At 36.7% G+C, this 18285-nt stretch overlaps 1 protein-coding gene across 3 annotated transcripts in view; it reads right to left on the bottom strand.

The window, feature by feature from the left end:
• gig (tuberin) overlaps nt 1-18285 on the bottom strand; it is a 619250-nt gene that overhangs the window by 102959 nt on the left and 498006 nt on the right. For all 3 annotated transcript variants that reach the window (XM_067150053.2, XM_067150054.2, XM_067150056.2), the window contains one exon: nt 10474-10658. In XM_067150053.2, coding sequence (XP_067006154.2) covers nt 10474-10658 — 185 coding nt within the window. The remainder of the gene's footprint in view (nt 1-10473; nt 10659-18285) is intronic.

The raw sequence follows: 18285 nt of genomic DNA, 5'->3' as shown, positions 1-18285 counted from the left end.
CACTGACTTGCAGGTACGTGTGTTGTACGAATGCGATCATAGAGGCGGGAAAGATAGCGGGAAGGGGAAGGAAGGTGGGACGTTACGTGAGTTGTCGGCCATTGGAGGGGATGCAGTACTAGGAGGCGTTGTAGGTGTGGCTACTGTTGCTGTTGTTACTACAGGAAGATTGAAAGCATGTTTACAATGGAAAATCTTAATGAAATTTTTAGCATTGATTCCAAAGTTAGCAATTAGATTGGGGATTTGCTCAATTATGGGGCTATTAATGTCCGAGACGTCATTTAAATCACTATTTTTATTAAAGTACTGGTCCAAGGAAATGTAAGCATTTTCATACCCGGTCATTAGACTGCTGTTTTTTAGGTATTTGAGTATTTGCATATCAGGATCGATAGCACTGAAATTATGCCCTGTGTCCCTCATACGAATACTCATGGCGGAATTCTTTTTGTGTTTCAAGGCATTATAATGTTCTAAATAACTTATTCTAAAGCTACGGCCAGTTTGCCCTATATAAGAAAAATTTCACTGTATGCATCTGAGTCTATATATTCCCGAGTTTGAGAATCTGTCGTAAATTGTATTAACGGAGTTGGAATTGAAAAAAATATTACGGTTGGTGTTGCGGGTCCGGTATGCAATGTTAATACAGTGCTTTTTTAATGGTTTAGTGACATTGTGAATAGCTGGGTTGGTGAAAGTAAAAATAGCGAAATATGTTTTTTTTTTTTTTTTTTTTGTTTTTTTTGGGAACTAATGTAGTTGTACTCTTTGATGTAATTTTACCTATGATTCTGGTGATCATATCAGGTTTAAAACCATTCATCATGGCTAATTCTTTGATGAAACGTAGCTCTTTTTCTCAATTAGCATTAGAAAGAGGAATGTTCATGGAGCTGTAAACCAAGCTGTAAAATGTAGCCTGCTTGTGGGAGTGGGGGTGCAAAGATTCACTTTTTATTGTTATAGGAGTGGGAGATGGTTTCCTGTAAATTTGGTAAATGAACTTATCGTTCTCTCTAGTCAAAGTTAAGTCTAAAAAGTTTAAGGAGTTCTTGACCTCGTCCTCTTTAGTAAACTGAATATTGTGGTTAAGGTTGTTAAGGAGCCTGAGTACGTTGTCACTATTATTCAGTTGTTTATCTATGATCGCAAACGTGGCATCCACAAATCTTAGCCCGAGTTTTACGCCGTTAATTTTATTAATTATTAATTTGGTTTCCATATTGTCCATAAAGATGTTGGCAGGAATGCAGGAAATTGGGTCGCCCATTGCTAGTCCTTTTTGATAATATATTTTATTATTGAATGTGAAATAGTTATTGTTAAGTATGAATTTCAATAAATTAATAAAATCGTCTATTTCGCATCTGCTTAGATTGTTATGTTTTATAAGGTTAGATTTTACAATGTTATTTGTGTCATTTACGAGTATGTTCGAATACGTGTTAGTGATATCATATGATACAATAACATGATTGTCTGTTAGCTTCAATGTGGACAATTTGTTGCAGAAGTCGACAGAATTCTTTATGTAGGCTTTATTATTGAATTTATTATGTTTGAATAGGAAACAATGCAAAAATTTTGAAACATTACATGTGGGACTATTTCTACAATTTATAATGCTGCGCATTGGTATCCCTTGCTTATGTATTTTTGGTAGAGCTCTGGCTGTGGGCAGCTTAGGGTTCATTAGGGTAAGTTTCTGTTGTTCGTGTTCTTGTAATAGAAAAGAAGACTTTTTTAACAGGTTCTTAAGATCTCGTTGGATTTTTAACGTGGGGTCTTTTTCCACTATATTATAAATTTCAGCAGAAAAGAAATCTTCGGTTTTGCTAATGTATTCTTCTTTATTCATTAGTACCGTTGTGGGACCTTTGTCCGCTTTGTGACTATGATATTGTTATTTTTGATTTTACTCTTTATTCCGGTTATCTGTTTGTTAAAGTTTGGTACTGACTTGGATTTCAATTCTTTAACTAAAGAGAAGAGGTTCTTCTTTACTTCGTATTTCACATCATTTCAATGTTCGATAGGGAGTTTTAAAATACTAGATCCTGCCTCGGCAATACTGGTAATGAGGTCATCAGTCTTATTGGGGTTGGGCCAGTTAAATTTCACGCCTTTATTCTAGAGGTCCATTTCGCTGCTAGTGAATGTGGTATCAGATAGATTCACAGTGGCGGGAGTGTCGTTTAACTGGGGCGTAAGTGAATTATTCATTCTGTGAGAGTTGACGGACTTTGTTTTTGAATCCTTGAGAAATTTTAGTTTTTTCTCCATAACCAATTGCTTATTGCTCATTGCAGCTGACACTTTCTCATTAACAAATTTAGAATAGGAGTCCCATTCTAAGGGAGGCATGCTCGAAGAAGTCTCTAAATGCGCATTATAGAGCTGTGCATTCAAAAATGACTTTGATTTTGGTTTTCAACCAAATGTCATTATAAATTCAATAATAAGACCTACATAAAGAATTCTGTAGACTTCTGCAACAAATTGTCCACATTCAAGCTAACAGACAATCATGTTATTGTATCATATGATATCACTAACATGTATTCGAACATACCCGTAAATGACACAATTAACATTGTAAAATCTAACCTTATGAAACATAACAATCTAAGCAGATGCGAAATAGGCGATTTTATTAATTTATTGAAATTCGTACTTAACAATAACTGTACCGGGAGGTACACCTCTACGCCACACATTTAAATGTTGCACCTAATAGCACTCCTTTACTGGAGAAACACTGAACTTGGAACTAGACCTACTTAAACTTTTATTCAGAAGATGTCACTACCTTAATTTTGTGATGGTGAAGTTTCCAGTACTGTGTGGAGTTCAACTTGTTTTTGTTTTCCGTTCATCAAGAAATTTGGACATTCTCTCATAGAGGCCACTACAAAAAAACTATGATCATGCACCCTGGAGCGAAGTGAAGGAACTGTATTTGAAGAAATTTTGTATTCGTAAGTTTATTCCTTACTAAATTATGTTCATTCACTTTTGGGTTGGCAATATTGACCTTTTCTTTCTGCCAGTTTTGAATTCTGCCAATCCCTAATTTCTGTAATTAATTTTCAGACTATCACAGGCTTCTTCTTCGATTTTGTGTGTAACTTCTTCATCTACCAATAAAATTGAGAGGGTGTGGCTTTATTATTCATGTAAAGTCTCGAACTTTCCCTGAGGGTTTATGAACTGTGGATTTTCACGTCTCTTGGCCACTTGATCAACATCTAAGTGTGTGTACGTGAAGCAGGAGGCGGGAGGTGCCTCTTTCATCAGGCAGGTATTCTTCAGCAAGGTAATGGCCATTTAACATCTTTAATTCTTGCTAGCTCAGCAGTTCAACCTGAGGGAAGGGTCTGAAAATTTAATATGTAACCAACTTCTCTAAAATGTAAGTTCTGTTGGCTAATGTGAAAATCTCATAAAATCTGTAACTGTAATTCGGGGATAGAGAGCGACGCACCCTCTCGAGCTCCCCTTCATTTTGGTTTGAGGTGACTACGTTTTGTAACTAATCTTCTCCCTTCCATAATGTTTTAAATTTTCTCATTATACGAGTCACCTCCATAGTTTGGGAATAGCTCCTGTTTCATCGGCCTAGTGCCCATTAGGTTTTAAGAAGTCACATAGAGGAGTGCAAGTATTCGCCTCCTTTCATTTTGTGTTCGGGCCATTTATTTAACTGTTATTTCTTTTACACGAAGGCCCTGTAGGTTGGGCACGAGATACCCGTTTCATTTTTGTAAGTTGTGCCTTGACGGCAAGTAATTGTAAGGTCCGTTATTGCCTTGAAAAGGCTTGGAAAACTGAGTGTGTGTCAGCTCTGTTCAAGTGTGGTAACTGTGCCTCTGGGAGGCTTGATATTTGAGGTCGGGAGCTAGAGCTCCAGGGACTAGGGGTTTTCTGCCCTTGTGTAAAATAGTAATCTGTTGTAAGGTCGAGCTGAGAGCTCAGAAATGTAATGCGAGGGGCTGGAAGCTTGGATTACTAAACTGTCATTAAATTTTGGATGTACTTGCCTTGTATAAATTTTGTCATGGTACCTGGTATGTTATTCTTAACTAGTGAAAAGTTGTTAAATTTTGGTTGTTATTGATTGCTGAAACTCAGAAAATATAACTTTTGTTAAAGTTTTAAATTAACTTTGGTTTGATAGATAGACCCATTCACCCCGGCACCTTCTTTCACCTCTGCTGATCCACCAACCACGGTAACATAACAATCTAAGCAGATGCGAAATAGACGATTTTATTAATTTATTGAAATTCATACTTAACAATAACTATTTCACATTCAATAATAAAATATATTATCAAAAAGGATTAGCAATAAGTGACCCAATTTCCGGCACTCTTGCCAACATCTTTATGGATGATATGGAAACCAAATAAATAATTAATAAAATTAACCACGTAAAACTCTGGCTAAGATTTGTGGATGACACGTTCGTGATTATAGATAAACAACTGAATAATAGTGACAACGTACTCAGGCTCCGTAACGACCTTAACCACAATATTACGTTTACTAAAGAGGACGAGGGTAACAACTCCATAAACATTTTAGACTTAACTTTGACTAGAGATAACGATAAGTTCATTTACCAAATTTACAGGAAACCATCTCCCGCTCCTATAACAATAAAAAGCGAATCTTTGCACCCCCACTCCCACAAGCAGGCTACATTTTCCAGCTTGGTTTACAGGGCTAATGCTAATCGAGGAGAGCTATGTTTCATCAAAGAATTAGCCATGACTAATGGTTTTAAACCAGATATGATCACCAGAATCATAGGTAAAATTAGATCAAAGAGTACAACTACATTAGTTCCCGAAAAAACCAAAACAAAAAAACAAAACAAATTTCGCTATTTTTACTTTCACCAACCCAGCTACTCACAATGTCACTAAACCATTAAAAAAACTCAATAACAACATTGCATACCGGACCCGCAACACCAACCGTAATATTTTTTTCAATTCCAACTCCGTTAATACAATTCACGACAGATTCTCAAACTCAGGAATATATAGACTCAGATGCACACAGTGAAATTTTTCTTATATAGGGCAAACTGACCATAGCTTTAGAATAAGTTATTTAGAACATTATAATGCCTTGAAACACAAAAAGCATTCCGCCATGGGAATTCATATGAGGGACACAGGGCATAATTTCAGTACTATCGATCAAGATATGCAAATACTCAAATACCTAAAAAAAAAGCAGTCATTCCGGGTATGAAAATGCTTACATTTCCTTGGACCAGTACTTTAATAAAAATAGTAATTTAAATGACGTCTAGGACATTAACAGCCCCATAATTGGGCAAATCTCCAATCTAATTTCTAACTTTGGAATCAATGCTGAAAATTTCATTAAGATTTTCCATTATAAACATGCTTTCAATTTTCCTGTAGTAACAACAGCAACAGTAGCCACACCTACAACGCCTCCTAGTACTGCATCCCCTCCAATGGCCGACAACTCACGTAACGTCCCGCCTCCCTTCCCCTTCCCGCTATCTTCCCCGCCTCTACGATCGCATTCGTACAACACACGTAGCAGTAAGTCAGTGACCATCAAACCTCCGTAACAACCAAGGGACTAATCTCCCCTCAATTAACACATGGGTAAGCGCCTTCAATTATTTCCTTACAGTAGCACAGCCTTTAAATTCCAGCAACTGACACACATACTGTTCTTCCTTTCTCTCTGTCTCTCTCTTTTTTTTTTTTTACAGGATACACCCGATTTATGTTTTTTCACCTATGAGATCAGTAGTTCTCCATTTGAAGCCCAATATTAACACACTACTACATAAAGAATGTTTGAAACACAACACAAGGGAGTCCCATAAGGTTATTTACGCCGATCCAAACGACGTTTTATCCATCAGTGCAGTTCGTTTTTCAACCAATATATGTGATTTTAGCATTCCTCATCATGTTTATTTTAAAAAACATCATCATAGTTCATTACAAGAGCTCACCCTTATGTGAATAACTGTTTTTAATCATGAACAGTCTAATGACGTTGAGCGAAGATTATTATGGTCATTGTTTTATACGAACAATTAAGCACTACATATTACTGTATAGTAACATTTTCAAGTCATTCATTCCACTTACATTTTAAGCAATTTTAAAGATCAATATTTGTTTTAATAGACATAATATAATCTTATTGATTATTTTTAAATTGTTAAAATTTCTTTTTTATCAATGTAATTTAGACATTTTTTTCATTATATATACCAGGATCAGGGCCCTGACCCACCATGGATTAAGTTATCTTTAGCTGATGATGCTCACTAAGATTGAGCAAAACATGTCCTACTTGTAATTTCTATTAATGGTTTTATCCTAAATATAAAGGACTATTGTGTATTGGAAAGGTGGTTTTATTAATATAATAACTTCTTATTCTGAAATCCAATATGGTTTTATAATGAGATTCATAACTTGTAATTTAAATTATCTGATAAACTCACCAACAATCCAATCATGCTTACCGGGAGTAACATCAGTTAGGTTACTTATCTGAAGGCATACTGTACATCTACCTGATAGATTCATTTACATAGTTGTACTTTAATCTTAGATAGTAAACAGCTATGTCCTCACTCATAATGAAACTCCCTCTCACCATTTAGAGACTAGCTATTATCATTGGATGCCTGTTAAATTTTAAATACTATTTTCAGAAATTCAGTGAACAGGGAAGTCACACAACACTACAGCACTGTATAAAATCAAGCAGTAAAGTAGTTGATTTATGTAATTATATTACTGTTAGCCTAATGAATAACAGGAATTTTACTTTACAAGAAAATGGAAATACTGTCATGCTCATCCAAGGAATTGTAAATCATATTTTGTACGCTTAAACCCTGTACCTTTGTAGATTGTAACACAAAAATGATAACGTGTTGGTTTTCTTTGAATGAATAAATAAATATAAGAAAATAAAATTGACTATTAATATTGAGCGCAGTATAAATCAAACTGGAATATCTTGAATAGGCCAGATTTTTTGCGATTATGGCATTTTATTTTAAATACTGTGAGTTTCATAATCACAATCGAACATCAATGCTCCCTCCATCTCTCCCCTCTCAAGAGTGCTCGCTCTCTCGCTTCACTGTGGCGTATGTTTGTTACATAAGCTGCCCGCATCTACATCACACCTGCCCGGCCACACTGGGCTAGCCTCAACGGGTGACCAGTGGATGTCCCCTTCAACCAGCCGACCTGGTGAGTATGTTGCTTCAGTTTCCCATGGTTTCAAGCGCCCATGCTGCCTCCCACCCTACTTGCAGACAAAATGGAACGTATTTCATATTGCTTATTACTTACAATAACAGATACCATTTTTATTCAGTTTGCTGATTTGTTCAATGCAATAATCAGGTGTAATAACTGAGTAATTATAAAATGAATTACGGGAAAAGAAAACTGAACGTTTCAACAACCCACCAGAAAATTAGTGCATTAAAAACTAAGGTGGAATCAGAAAAAAATACTTTCTACTAGATGAATCTGAATACTGTAACTAAACCTTATAAGCCTAATAAATTTTGAAATAATGTTAACTGTAACTAAACCTTATAAGCCTAATCAATTTTGAAATAATGTTTAAAACATGGAGAAATATCTTAAATTACAGTACTGTAAATTGCTGGATAGGCCCTTTATTTTAATTTAATTATTTTAATTCGCCTTTTCGTTACCCGACGAAGGGTCTGGTCCTAAACAGGCTGGTTAAGAGGACGCCCACTGTAATGGGGAACATCCTCAGTTAAAAGTGAGAAAGGTCTGATAAATAAATCAAGTCAGTCTTGAGCCCTTCCAGATCTTGAAACCTCTTTGAAAAACTTTTACTTGAAGAAAAGTCTGGCAAGGTAACTGTGTCACTGTCACACAGCCAAACTGCTGACCATTCCCTTCTACCCCTCCCTGACAACACATTATTGCTAGACTTGGTGCACAAGGAAGGAACATGGATAGAGTATGTATGCCAGAGGAGTATTGTTTGGCCAGGCCTGAACTTAATCATTGTCTGAGAAGGGAACAAACTGCACAGGTAGGAAGTAATTAAAATAAGGGAGTCTCTATGGAAAACAAAATAAGAAGAGGCAGAGGTAGGGAAAATCTTGATATGAGATACGAAGCAACAGAGACCATGAAGTTCATATAGCAACACAGATATTTCACACATCTCTTGTAAAAATTTAGTAGAAGCTTGTTACAAGAAAACTTATAAGAAATTTAAATTATGTTTTTGAAGGTAGCATAGTAAAAATAATGAGTTTATAACAGAGAGTTTAAAGAGTTTATAAAAATGAAATGCGAGTCGTAGAATTTTGCTTATTTTGTTTACTTTGGGTTGAGTTTGACGCAAGTGTGATAAACTGATATAACTTGAAAACAATATTCTCTCACCTATACAAGTATCAAGCTTGAATTATTATAATTATTATTATTTTATGATTATGATTATTATTACTATGACTTGTAATATATGGCTATGAAGTGTTTACGTCCATTTAGTATCAGTGTTGTTATTAACATTTACGTAGTTGAATGATGTGTTTGTGAGGTTGTCATGAAACATGTACTGTATATAGACATTTATATGAGTTCAATTAATGTAGGAACATGTAAATAATTTATTATTACCTGTATATATGATTTGTAATCCATTACAGAATTGTGAAACACACTGTAACATCCAGAATGGCACTCGGTAGACGAGAACTCTGTAGAATATTCTGTCTATTATGTCTGGGCCTTAAGCACTCTAGAATTTATCTTTCTAGAAGCCTGGCTAGGCACGTATATAAGGAGGTGGTCTTGATGGTGGAGAGAGTTACTGTTTAGTTGGAGTTATGGTTTAACAAGAATTGTACTTGTGACCTCGTGTTGTGGACGACATGCTTGTCAGTAGTCATCTGTTTCAAGATTGTAAACTCCATATATTAGTGATAGGCAGCTGTAAAAATGGTGGTTTGTTGATGTTTTTGGAGTGAAGTGTTTTGGTTGCGACGGCAGTGATTAAGGTTATGTGTATTTAATTTGTAAATATATAAGTGTACCAACTGACAGCATTTTGTGTGCATCTTTGTGGATACATCAAGTTCTGTTACATAAGCATGGGGTGAGTAAAAATTATGATGTGCAAAACATGCAATATATGAGTAATTTAGGAAAGAGAGGATTTATGTGAAAAAAAGGATAAAAAAATTGAAAATGATATGCGTAAGAAAAATAAAAGCAAAAGTCTTGGTGGGGAAGGGGGGAGGGGGAGGAGGAGGAAAAAGTAAACACAGAACTGATAAGAAGTACCATATCAGCCTTCTTGGGAGCACACAATCCACTTAACAAGCTTCAAAACTGTAATACTGTATGCAATACTGGATGGATTGAATTTCTTAATTTCATGGATCAACTGGGATGTTTTTCAATATTTTTACATTCAACAGCCATGAGAATTAGTAACAAAAAACAAGTTTTTAAAAATAATGATATAATTTTGTTCATTATTTACCAACTACAATGATATTTCCATGGAATATGTACCAAAACCCTCCATATCTTCACAAAATACTCACTGAAATCATTAAAAACTTAGCACTGAAACAGAAGTAAAATAATAATCAGCACAAAATCACACCTTTAATTATTACCAATATATAATACATGCTTTTGAGAATTCTTAATAAAAAACATTGTATGATAGCAGTGGTAAATTCACCACCACTATATTACAAACAGAGTTTAGTTAGTTTGTTGTTCTCCTCAATATATTTTGTTCATTTTTACTGAACAGCATGTGCAACACCAGTTAATATCTGATTTTCATCTATGTTGCAAGAGGGGAGCTTTAATGTTTATATTTGCTACATTTGGTTGAAGTTTGTAATATAATGATGACTTCTTTATTTTATTTATATAAAGTCTCACTCATTCTTGTTACGATAGAACACACACACCTACTAACAACAGCAACTGGGACATCCTAGATCTGTTAGAGGATGCACAACTGGATCCTTGTGGGCTACAAGTAGCAGATACTTGATACTGTAGTGAATGATGAATTATTATTTTATAGAAAAAGAAGAAAGGAAAATAATAAAAGAAGTCATCTGAAAGAACATTTCGACCATAAGATTTAAATAAGGAAATACTCTTTGTTAAGGTTAATAAGAAGACAAAGAATTATAATCCAATGAATGGAACACATCACGATTTGAGGATAAAAATTAAGGGCAGAAAAACTGACATCCACAAGAGTATATACTGGAAATCTCTTAATAATAGAATGTGTTGTAAGAAACATCTATTATCTTACACTTTACACGCACAGTACAAGAAATATTTCTACAATCCTATCCCAATTTCCCATGTTTATACTATAAAAACACAGAAAATGAACTGCTCTCACCTTGGGCTAATGCCAGATCGAGGTGAATCCTTACTGCGAGGTGAGTTGTCTCGTTTGATGCTGCTCCAGTCTGGTCGAGGCTTGCGCACAGGAGACATCACTGAGATGGTGTGACCACGATCACGCTTGAAGGTCAAGGGAGGAAGGGTGGAAGGATCAGGCCGAGGCAGCTCTTCCTTCAATGCCTGCATATACACGCCACTAAACTTAAAGAACTTAAAGCAAAAATAATAATAATAATAATAATAATAATAATAATAATAATAATAATAATAATAATAATAATAATAATAATAATAATAATAATAATAATAATAATAATAAAAATAATAATAATATCAATAATAATAATAATAACAACAATAATAATAATAATAATCATTCGTATAAAATAAGGTTGAATAATCAAACCAAAATTAGTAGTATACTGAATTTACATTTACATTATGATAAAATAAATCAAATTATTTCCTGCTTGTACAACAAAGAAGAGAAGAAGAAAGAGCTGCACCTTCATAAGGACATGAGTGGGAAAATGATCTCAAGAGGGAGAAGGCATACAAGAGCTCTCACTTTAGAAATAGCAATAAATGGATATTAAATTGCAGATTTGTGTTAAGTGAACATGAAAAAAGTTTCAGAGTTTGTCATAAGTGAGTAATTTAATGATGGCTGGTTAGTTGTAGTACCTGTTGCAGCACCATCTACTAAATCCTTGCTGTACAAATGGTTATACAGAGTCCGCCAGAAAAATGTATACACTCTTTGTTAGATGATATCAGGATATGGACATTGTCAACTGTTGTTATTGTTTTTAAATGTTGTAGTATGGTCTTTCACTCAACAGATATCAGTACTTGTATCACGATAGTGGGAAAACAAAATGGCTGGAGCACGCTTGACGTTTGACCAACGAAAGTACATTCTGAAGTGGTTTATGAGGTTTGATAATGCCGTTGAAGTGCAATGTCAGTGGAGGAGGGAATTTGAAACAGAACCCTCAACACGCCTAACAATTAAACGCATTACTGGGAAATTTGAGACGCATGGAACGAATTGTGATATTCACAAAGGAAGATCGGTAAGAACGCGCACAGCTACCAGTCCTGCTTCATCGATTCATGTGTTGGAAAGTTTTGTTAATTCTCCACAGAAGTCTGCTACGCAATGTGCATGGGAAGTGAGGATTAGCAGTAAAAGTGTACGACAAATTTTGAAAACAGCTAAGTGGAAAGTTTACATTCTATGATTACTGCATGCGCTTAATGAGGATGATCCCGATCGTTGAATGAAATTTTGCGAATGGTATCAGCAAATGATAACCCAAGATGAACAATTTCTGACGAAGTTAGTGTGGTCTGATGAAGCCCAGTTTAAACTTAATGGAACAGTGAATCGACATAACTGTATCTACTGGGCTCCGCAAAATCCGCATGTTCATGTGGACAAGGCGGTCAATCTACCAGGGATTAATGTCTGGTGTGGACTGTCGTCGAGTGGCTTACTAACGTAAAGAATTTCTCCTTGTTTTCTTGACATGCCAAAAGCCCAAAAGCTTCATCTTCTTCTTCTCCTACTGCTTTTCCCCACACCTATGAGGTCATGGGTGTGAACTGTGACGCACATGCGGGTTTTGCCGTTTCACGACCGGATGCCCTTCCTGACGCCCACCCTATATGGAGGGACGTAATCACTGTTGTGTGTTCTTGTGGTGGCTGGTAGTATGTTGTCTGAATATGAAGAGAGTGTTGGGACAAACACAAACAGCCAGTCCTTGAGCCAGAATAATTAATCAGACACGATTAAAACCCCCGACCAGGTCAGGAATCGAACCCGGGACCGTCTGAACCAAAGGCCTCAATACTGACCTTTCAGCCTAGGAGTATCATCATGTCTATATTGAACAATTTTCCACTAACACTTTTATTTTTACAAATTAATACTTTTGATCAAAACCGTTTTCAATTTACACCTGGCATCTTTAAGTAAATATCTTACATACCTTGAAACTAAGTCCCTTCTCTCATTCAGTTTTGGTATTTCATTTTCCAATATTTACTTGAAAATTAACAAGGAAGAGAGCAAAACTGTCATTCTTACATGAAGATCAAGGAATGGAAGAGATTGTATAACAGTCCAGAGAGAATCACTGAAGGTAGTAAGAACATTTTGGTATTTGGGAATGTGATATTGGAAGAAGGAAAGATGGCACAGGAGATCAGCAAATAATGCAGTTAACTGCAGGGTTTTACCCAAGTGTGAGAGGTCTGTTATGGAGTAACAAATTGTTGATATGTTGCAAGGAAATAATGTACAAGACGTATGGTGCTGAAATTTGCGTAATGACCAAAGCAGGGGAAAGTAAAATTCAGGTGTGTGTGTGTGTGTGTGTGTGTGTGTGTGTGTGTGTGTGTGTGTGTGTGTGTGTGTGTGTGAAATGAATGGAAGGAAGGAGGATGCTGAAGTCAATGCTTGACCTGGAGGTTAGAGAGAAAAGGCCCAAGAGGTACACCCTGGGAACAATGGAGAGAACAAATTAAACAAGTCCTAAGGATGAGAGTGGTGCTGGAGGCAGGAGCATATTTGGGTACTTTTCTTTAAAAGCAGCAACTCTGGTATTTGTTTTTTAAAATACTTCCTTTACTGGAGAAATTAAATAATTTACTTTTGGGAACTGATATCTAATTCCTTCTGCAGGCAGTGCGAGACAAGTAATGGGCATAATGGTAAAACCCACGAATTCTTGGTTCCAAGCTTGTCTCACAACCCCCACACCCACCCTCATGCCAGATTGGCTTGCATCTCTATCAGTTATATAATAAATGAATAATATCACTGTTTATTTCATGAAAGAAAAAAAAAGTTTGTATAGGTTCAGAAAGGCAAAAATAGGTCACAATGTCAAAATAGGCACATATAGGCACTATAAAAGTTCATTTACTGTGATAGCGAGTACATAATATGGATAATTATCACAGGCAGGCTTGATAGGGTCTTACGGGTCTAGTTATCACACACTTTTTTGTCCCCCTTCTTAAAGACTGGTGGTATTATTCCCTTGTCCCAGTCTTCTGGTACAAGTTTGTTTCCATATGCACTTTAACAATCTGTACACCCATTGTAGTCCAACAGATCTAGCAGCCTCTATCATTTCCACACTAATTTCATCTATCTTTAGTGCCTTCCCCATTTTGATTTTATGGACTGCTAATTCCACCTCTTTTCTACTCTTGAGTCATCACACTGTATTACTATCATCTCCTCTGTACAGTTTATCAAAATACTCATTCCATCTTCCCTTTTTTTTCTTCTCGATATGCTATCAAATCTTCACCTTCCTCTTTCATCAGATTTGTATACACTCTTTTCTATTACTTCATATAATTTCATACAGCATTCTTTTACAGCTAGTTCCATCAGTTCCCATCTTTTGTGTAAATTCTTCCAAACTTTTCTTCTATCCTCCTCTTACCAATTTCTTACATTTCCTTTTATTGTCAAGATACTTCCTTTTTTAATCTCTATTCCATTCTTGCCATGATAACTATTTTTTTTTTCTTTCACTGCTTCTCTTGCCTTCTCATTCCACCATGGCATCTCCTTTTCTTTCACTCTTGTCAATGTTCTACCACAGGCACTTCTGCTCCACTTACAAATGCTCTTTTGAAGTTGATCCGTTCATCTTCCACATTTCTTACTTCAGTAACTGGAATTTGTTGTTTCATTCTTTCCAGAATTCTTCCTGTACCCTTTCACCTTTTAATTTCCACACTTTTGTTTTACTATCATCTCCTTTAATTTTTCCATTTTTCCCACTCTCATTTTAGCTATCACAATTCTATGATTTCCACAACAAATAATTAATCCATATTGTCAATAATACTTTTTAAAGGTGGAGTTTACTCAAACACTCTTAAAACTTGTTCTACGATTTCCATCAAATGCTTCTACTGGTAAAGCTGTTACATCCATCAACTGTCTGTGGTTTGTCCTTTCCACCAGAAAGTAATCAATTACTGATTTTGTTCTTCTGTCACCCCAGCCATATCTTGTAATTTTCCTGCTGCTTTTCTTCTGTATCCATTCTTCTCTCAAAACTCAACTAGTTTCCTTCCTTCTTCATTCCTTTTCCCATCCACATGGTCCAATTAATTCTTCCTTTCTTGTCTTTCATTTCCCAGCTGTGCATTAAAGTCTCCCATTATAAACACCACCACATCAGTTATCTCCTTTTCTAGTTTCTCCAGGAATTCCTCAATATCCTCCTCTTTGTTCCCCGTCTGTGGTACATACACTAGTATGAAGTCCGTTACTTTGTTCCTCATTCTCAGTCTAATTTTTGTTAACCTGTTTCTGATGTACTCTACCATATCCACATACTCCTCCAGATGTTTTGAAAGCATCAGGCCCACTCCACTTTTTGCCTCTTGGCCACCACTCCAGTATAATGTATATCCTTTCCTCATTCTCTTCTTTCCTTTCCCCTTCCATTTAACTTCCATCAACCCCATCATTTCTGTACCCACTTTCTCCATAAAACCCACCACCACTTCTGCCTTTCCTTCAGACTCATAAGGCTGATTATGCTCCCACCTTCACGATATTGGCTACTGGTCGCCCATTTTTCAGAGTTTCCTCAGCACCCAAGGAACTGCCCAGTGTAAATTCACGAATTGATCCAATATATAAATTTTCTGTATGCAATGTGATGTTATGCAGTGTGTGTAGTTTTCTTTAACTGCTTTTGTGACTCTTTCAGTTGTATGCAAAATTATTAAATGTCTTGCAGTGTTTAACATATCAAGGTTCAAGATTTTAGTATCAAAATGAACATGTAAAATAATACAGTCTATCCTCTCCTAACGTTACTTATCACTTCACTTTCATGGGAACACACATATTCATTATCGGTAGGCAGATTAACTCATAAACTATACTCACACCATTCTAAATTAAACTTTCTTCTGCTCTGATTCTGAGAAGTAGGTTTTAATGTACCACTTCTACTTGCAGTAGGTTGAAATTGATATGGTTTACATCTACTATGATTAATAAACAATTGTGGCAGCAGCAAACTTCTCTCCTACTATCATAATAGGAGTGGAAAGAATATGTGCATATATGAGAAAGTCAAGGCACTGATACGACTCAGCCTTACTGCTAGATATGTCAGTGGCACTAAAGAAATGCCTGTATAACTAGGCAATTACTGCATCGAAAGGGACGGGACAAAAATAGTTTGCTTTCAAATCACATTCCCTCTCATTTCCAATGTTCAGTTAAAAATCAATTTTTAAACTGAACTCCACCTCTAAATTCTGATTACTGTTGGTTTTGACATCACACAACTGTCATGTCAATATTGGACCCAAGTTCTCCACCGACTTTCTCATCATTCAAATAATAGCCTGTTTTAATTCTTATCAAGACTGTTCAAGAATGTGGTTTTAAGGATTTGATTCATCCATTTTACAGCATATGTTTTGCTACAAATGACTATCACTAATTTTCAAAATTAATTTATTAATTTGCGTATGACTTTTAGAGCTAGTAATGTCTGAGGAACCCATTTCCACTCCAAGACAATTCATGGAAAAGACCTAGGAATATAAGAAGGATAAAGTAATGACTTTTACAGACTTAGAAAAGGCATACGACAGCATCCAAAAATCAAAAGTTAGGGAAAGCCTGACACTCACGGGCATTGACGAGGAACTAATAATGATAAAAACAATACATGATAACTGTTACAGCTGTGTGAAGACAACAGTGAGCAGAACAGAATACAGTAATTTTGAAATTACAATGCATTCAAATAAGGGAGTGTGTTGTCACCTTTGCTGTTTGATGGTGAGGGATGACATCATAAAGGCAGCAAGGGGGGAGGGGGAAGAATGAATGGAGTGATGTTTGCAGATGATGATGCTTGGGAGAAGATGAGGAGGAGGTATAATAACAGCTGAATGTACTGAATAAAAGGATTGAACAATGGGATTGACGATCAACGTGAAGAAGAGCAAGACAATGGTGATGAGTAGAGGAAGTAAAGAAGGAAACAGAGCGATCAAATATGGAGACAAGGAAATGGAGAACACATAAAATGAAATGACAGACAATAGAAGCCTGGGTATGGAAATTAGTACGAGGATACAACTTGGGAGTGCCTTTTATCACCAGGTATGGAGATTCATACGGAATAAAGATTTACCAATGAAGTAGTAATGTACAAGGTATATTACTTACCTATAATGACATATGCAGCTGGACAATGACTCGGAGAGATGAGAGGAGAGTACAGGCAGCAGAAATGATATTTCTGAGGAGTATGGTACAAAAGGCAAGGAGGAATGGAGTGAGAAATGAAGATATACAAAAAGACCTCAATGTGTAAAAACTTTTTTTTTTTTTTTTTTTTTTTTTTTTGCTATTTGCTTTACGTTGCACCGACACAGATATGTCTTATGGCGACGATGGAATAGGAAAGGCCTAGGAATTGGAAAGAAGCGGCCGTGGCCTTTATTAAGGTACAGCCCCGGCATTTGCCTGGTGTGAAAATGGGAAACCAGGGAAAACCATCTTCAGGGCTGCCGACAGTGGGGCTCAAACCCACTATCTCCCGATTACTGGATACTGGCCACACTTAAGAGACTGCAGCTATCGAGCTCGGTTATATAAAAACGAAAGGACAAACTGGAACAGAACAGATGGAGGTGGTTTGGACGTGTCAAGCGGATGAAAGAAGAAAGACTGCCAAGATAAGCACTGGAAAGACAGATGAAAGGAAAGAGAGGTTGAGGGACACCAAGATTACTATGGATGGACTTTGTGAAGAACAGCATAGGACAACAGAATCTGGACTGAGGAATGGTGGAGAGACAAGACATAGTGGAGATGAACCATATTTGCCCGCAATCAGTGTCACCTGGAAAAGGGGAATTGATGATGATAATGCATGCCTGGGGACACTTGGTGCAGGCCGGTCTTTGTATTTGATGTCTGTGGGTGACCTGCACATTTAGGTGTGAGATGATAATGAGGAAACTACATGGGGTCTGCTGAAGGCTTAACATCTCCATCTGACAGACAAATCACCATCAACAGCTTCACATGCCCTCACTCCATACGAGCACTGAAACAGGTTTGGAATATAATCCAGACTTTTAGCATGTAATGTATTGTTTAAAAATTGTACACCACCATCTCTGCTACCCAGCAGGCCAACATTCTGATGGTGAAATTTTTTACACTAATGGGTTTTGAACCGGCTAACTACAGTATCAAATCACAGGAATTTGATGCTCTAACGATCAAGGGCGCCAGTGGACTTTTAAAAACTAAAATAGGTAACTCATTTGCCATTTCTTGAAAGCAAGAATTCATATAATTTTTTTGTGAGTATAATAAACTTGCATACAATTTTGATGAACTACAATAATGGTAGCAGGTAGGGACCCTCTTCGGAGGCACCCCTACCCAGGGAGTGGCGCCCCTGCCTATGTGAGTCCCAGAGCACACTGACCCGGTGTGTAACATCTGGTATGGGTCCCAGCTCAGGGTTACGAGTGAAGACCTCAACGGCATCTACGGCGGAGAAGGTGGACTTCGGTACGGCGGAGATGGAGGAAGGGGCATACCCGTAGCGTCTGTACTCCAGAGGAGCAGCTACGAAAGACGCCTGTCTCCATGTTAGGGGCGGCCTAATTTTGAACCTGGCAGTAGGTATAAAATGCCTTTAGGTGTGGCGAGCCCATCATAACAATAGCCTATATGGACAAAGCAGATATGGTGCCTCGGAAAAGGTTAGGGCGTCCC

This window comes from Anabrus simplex, chromosome 6 (genome assembly GCF_040414725.1).
Source record: "Anabrus simplex isolate iqAnaSimp1 chromosome 6, ASM4041472v1, whole genome shotgun sequence".
NCBI classification, from domain to species: Eukaryota; Metazoa; Arthropoda; class Insecta; order Orthoptera; family Tettigoniidae; genus Anabrus; species Anabrus simplex.
This window is presented reverse-complemented; position numbering and strand designations above follow the sequence as displayed.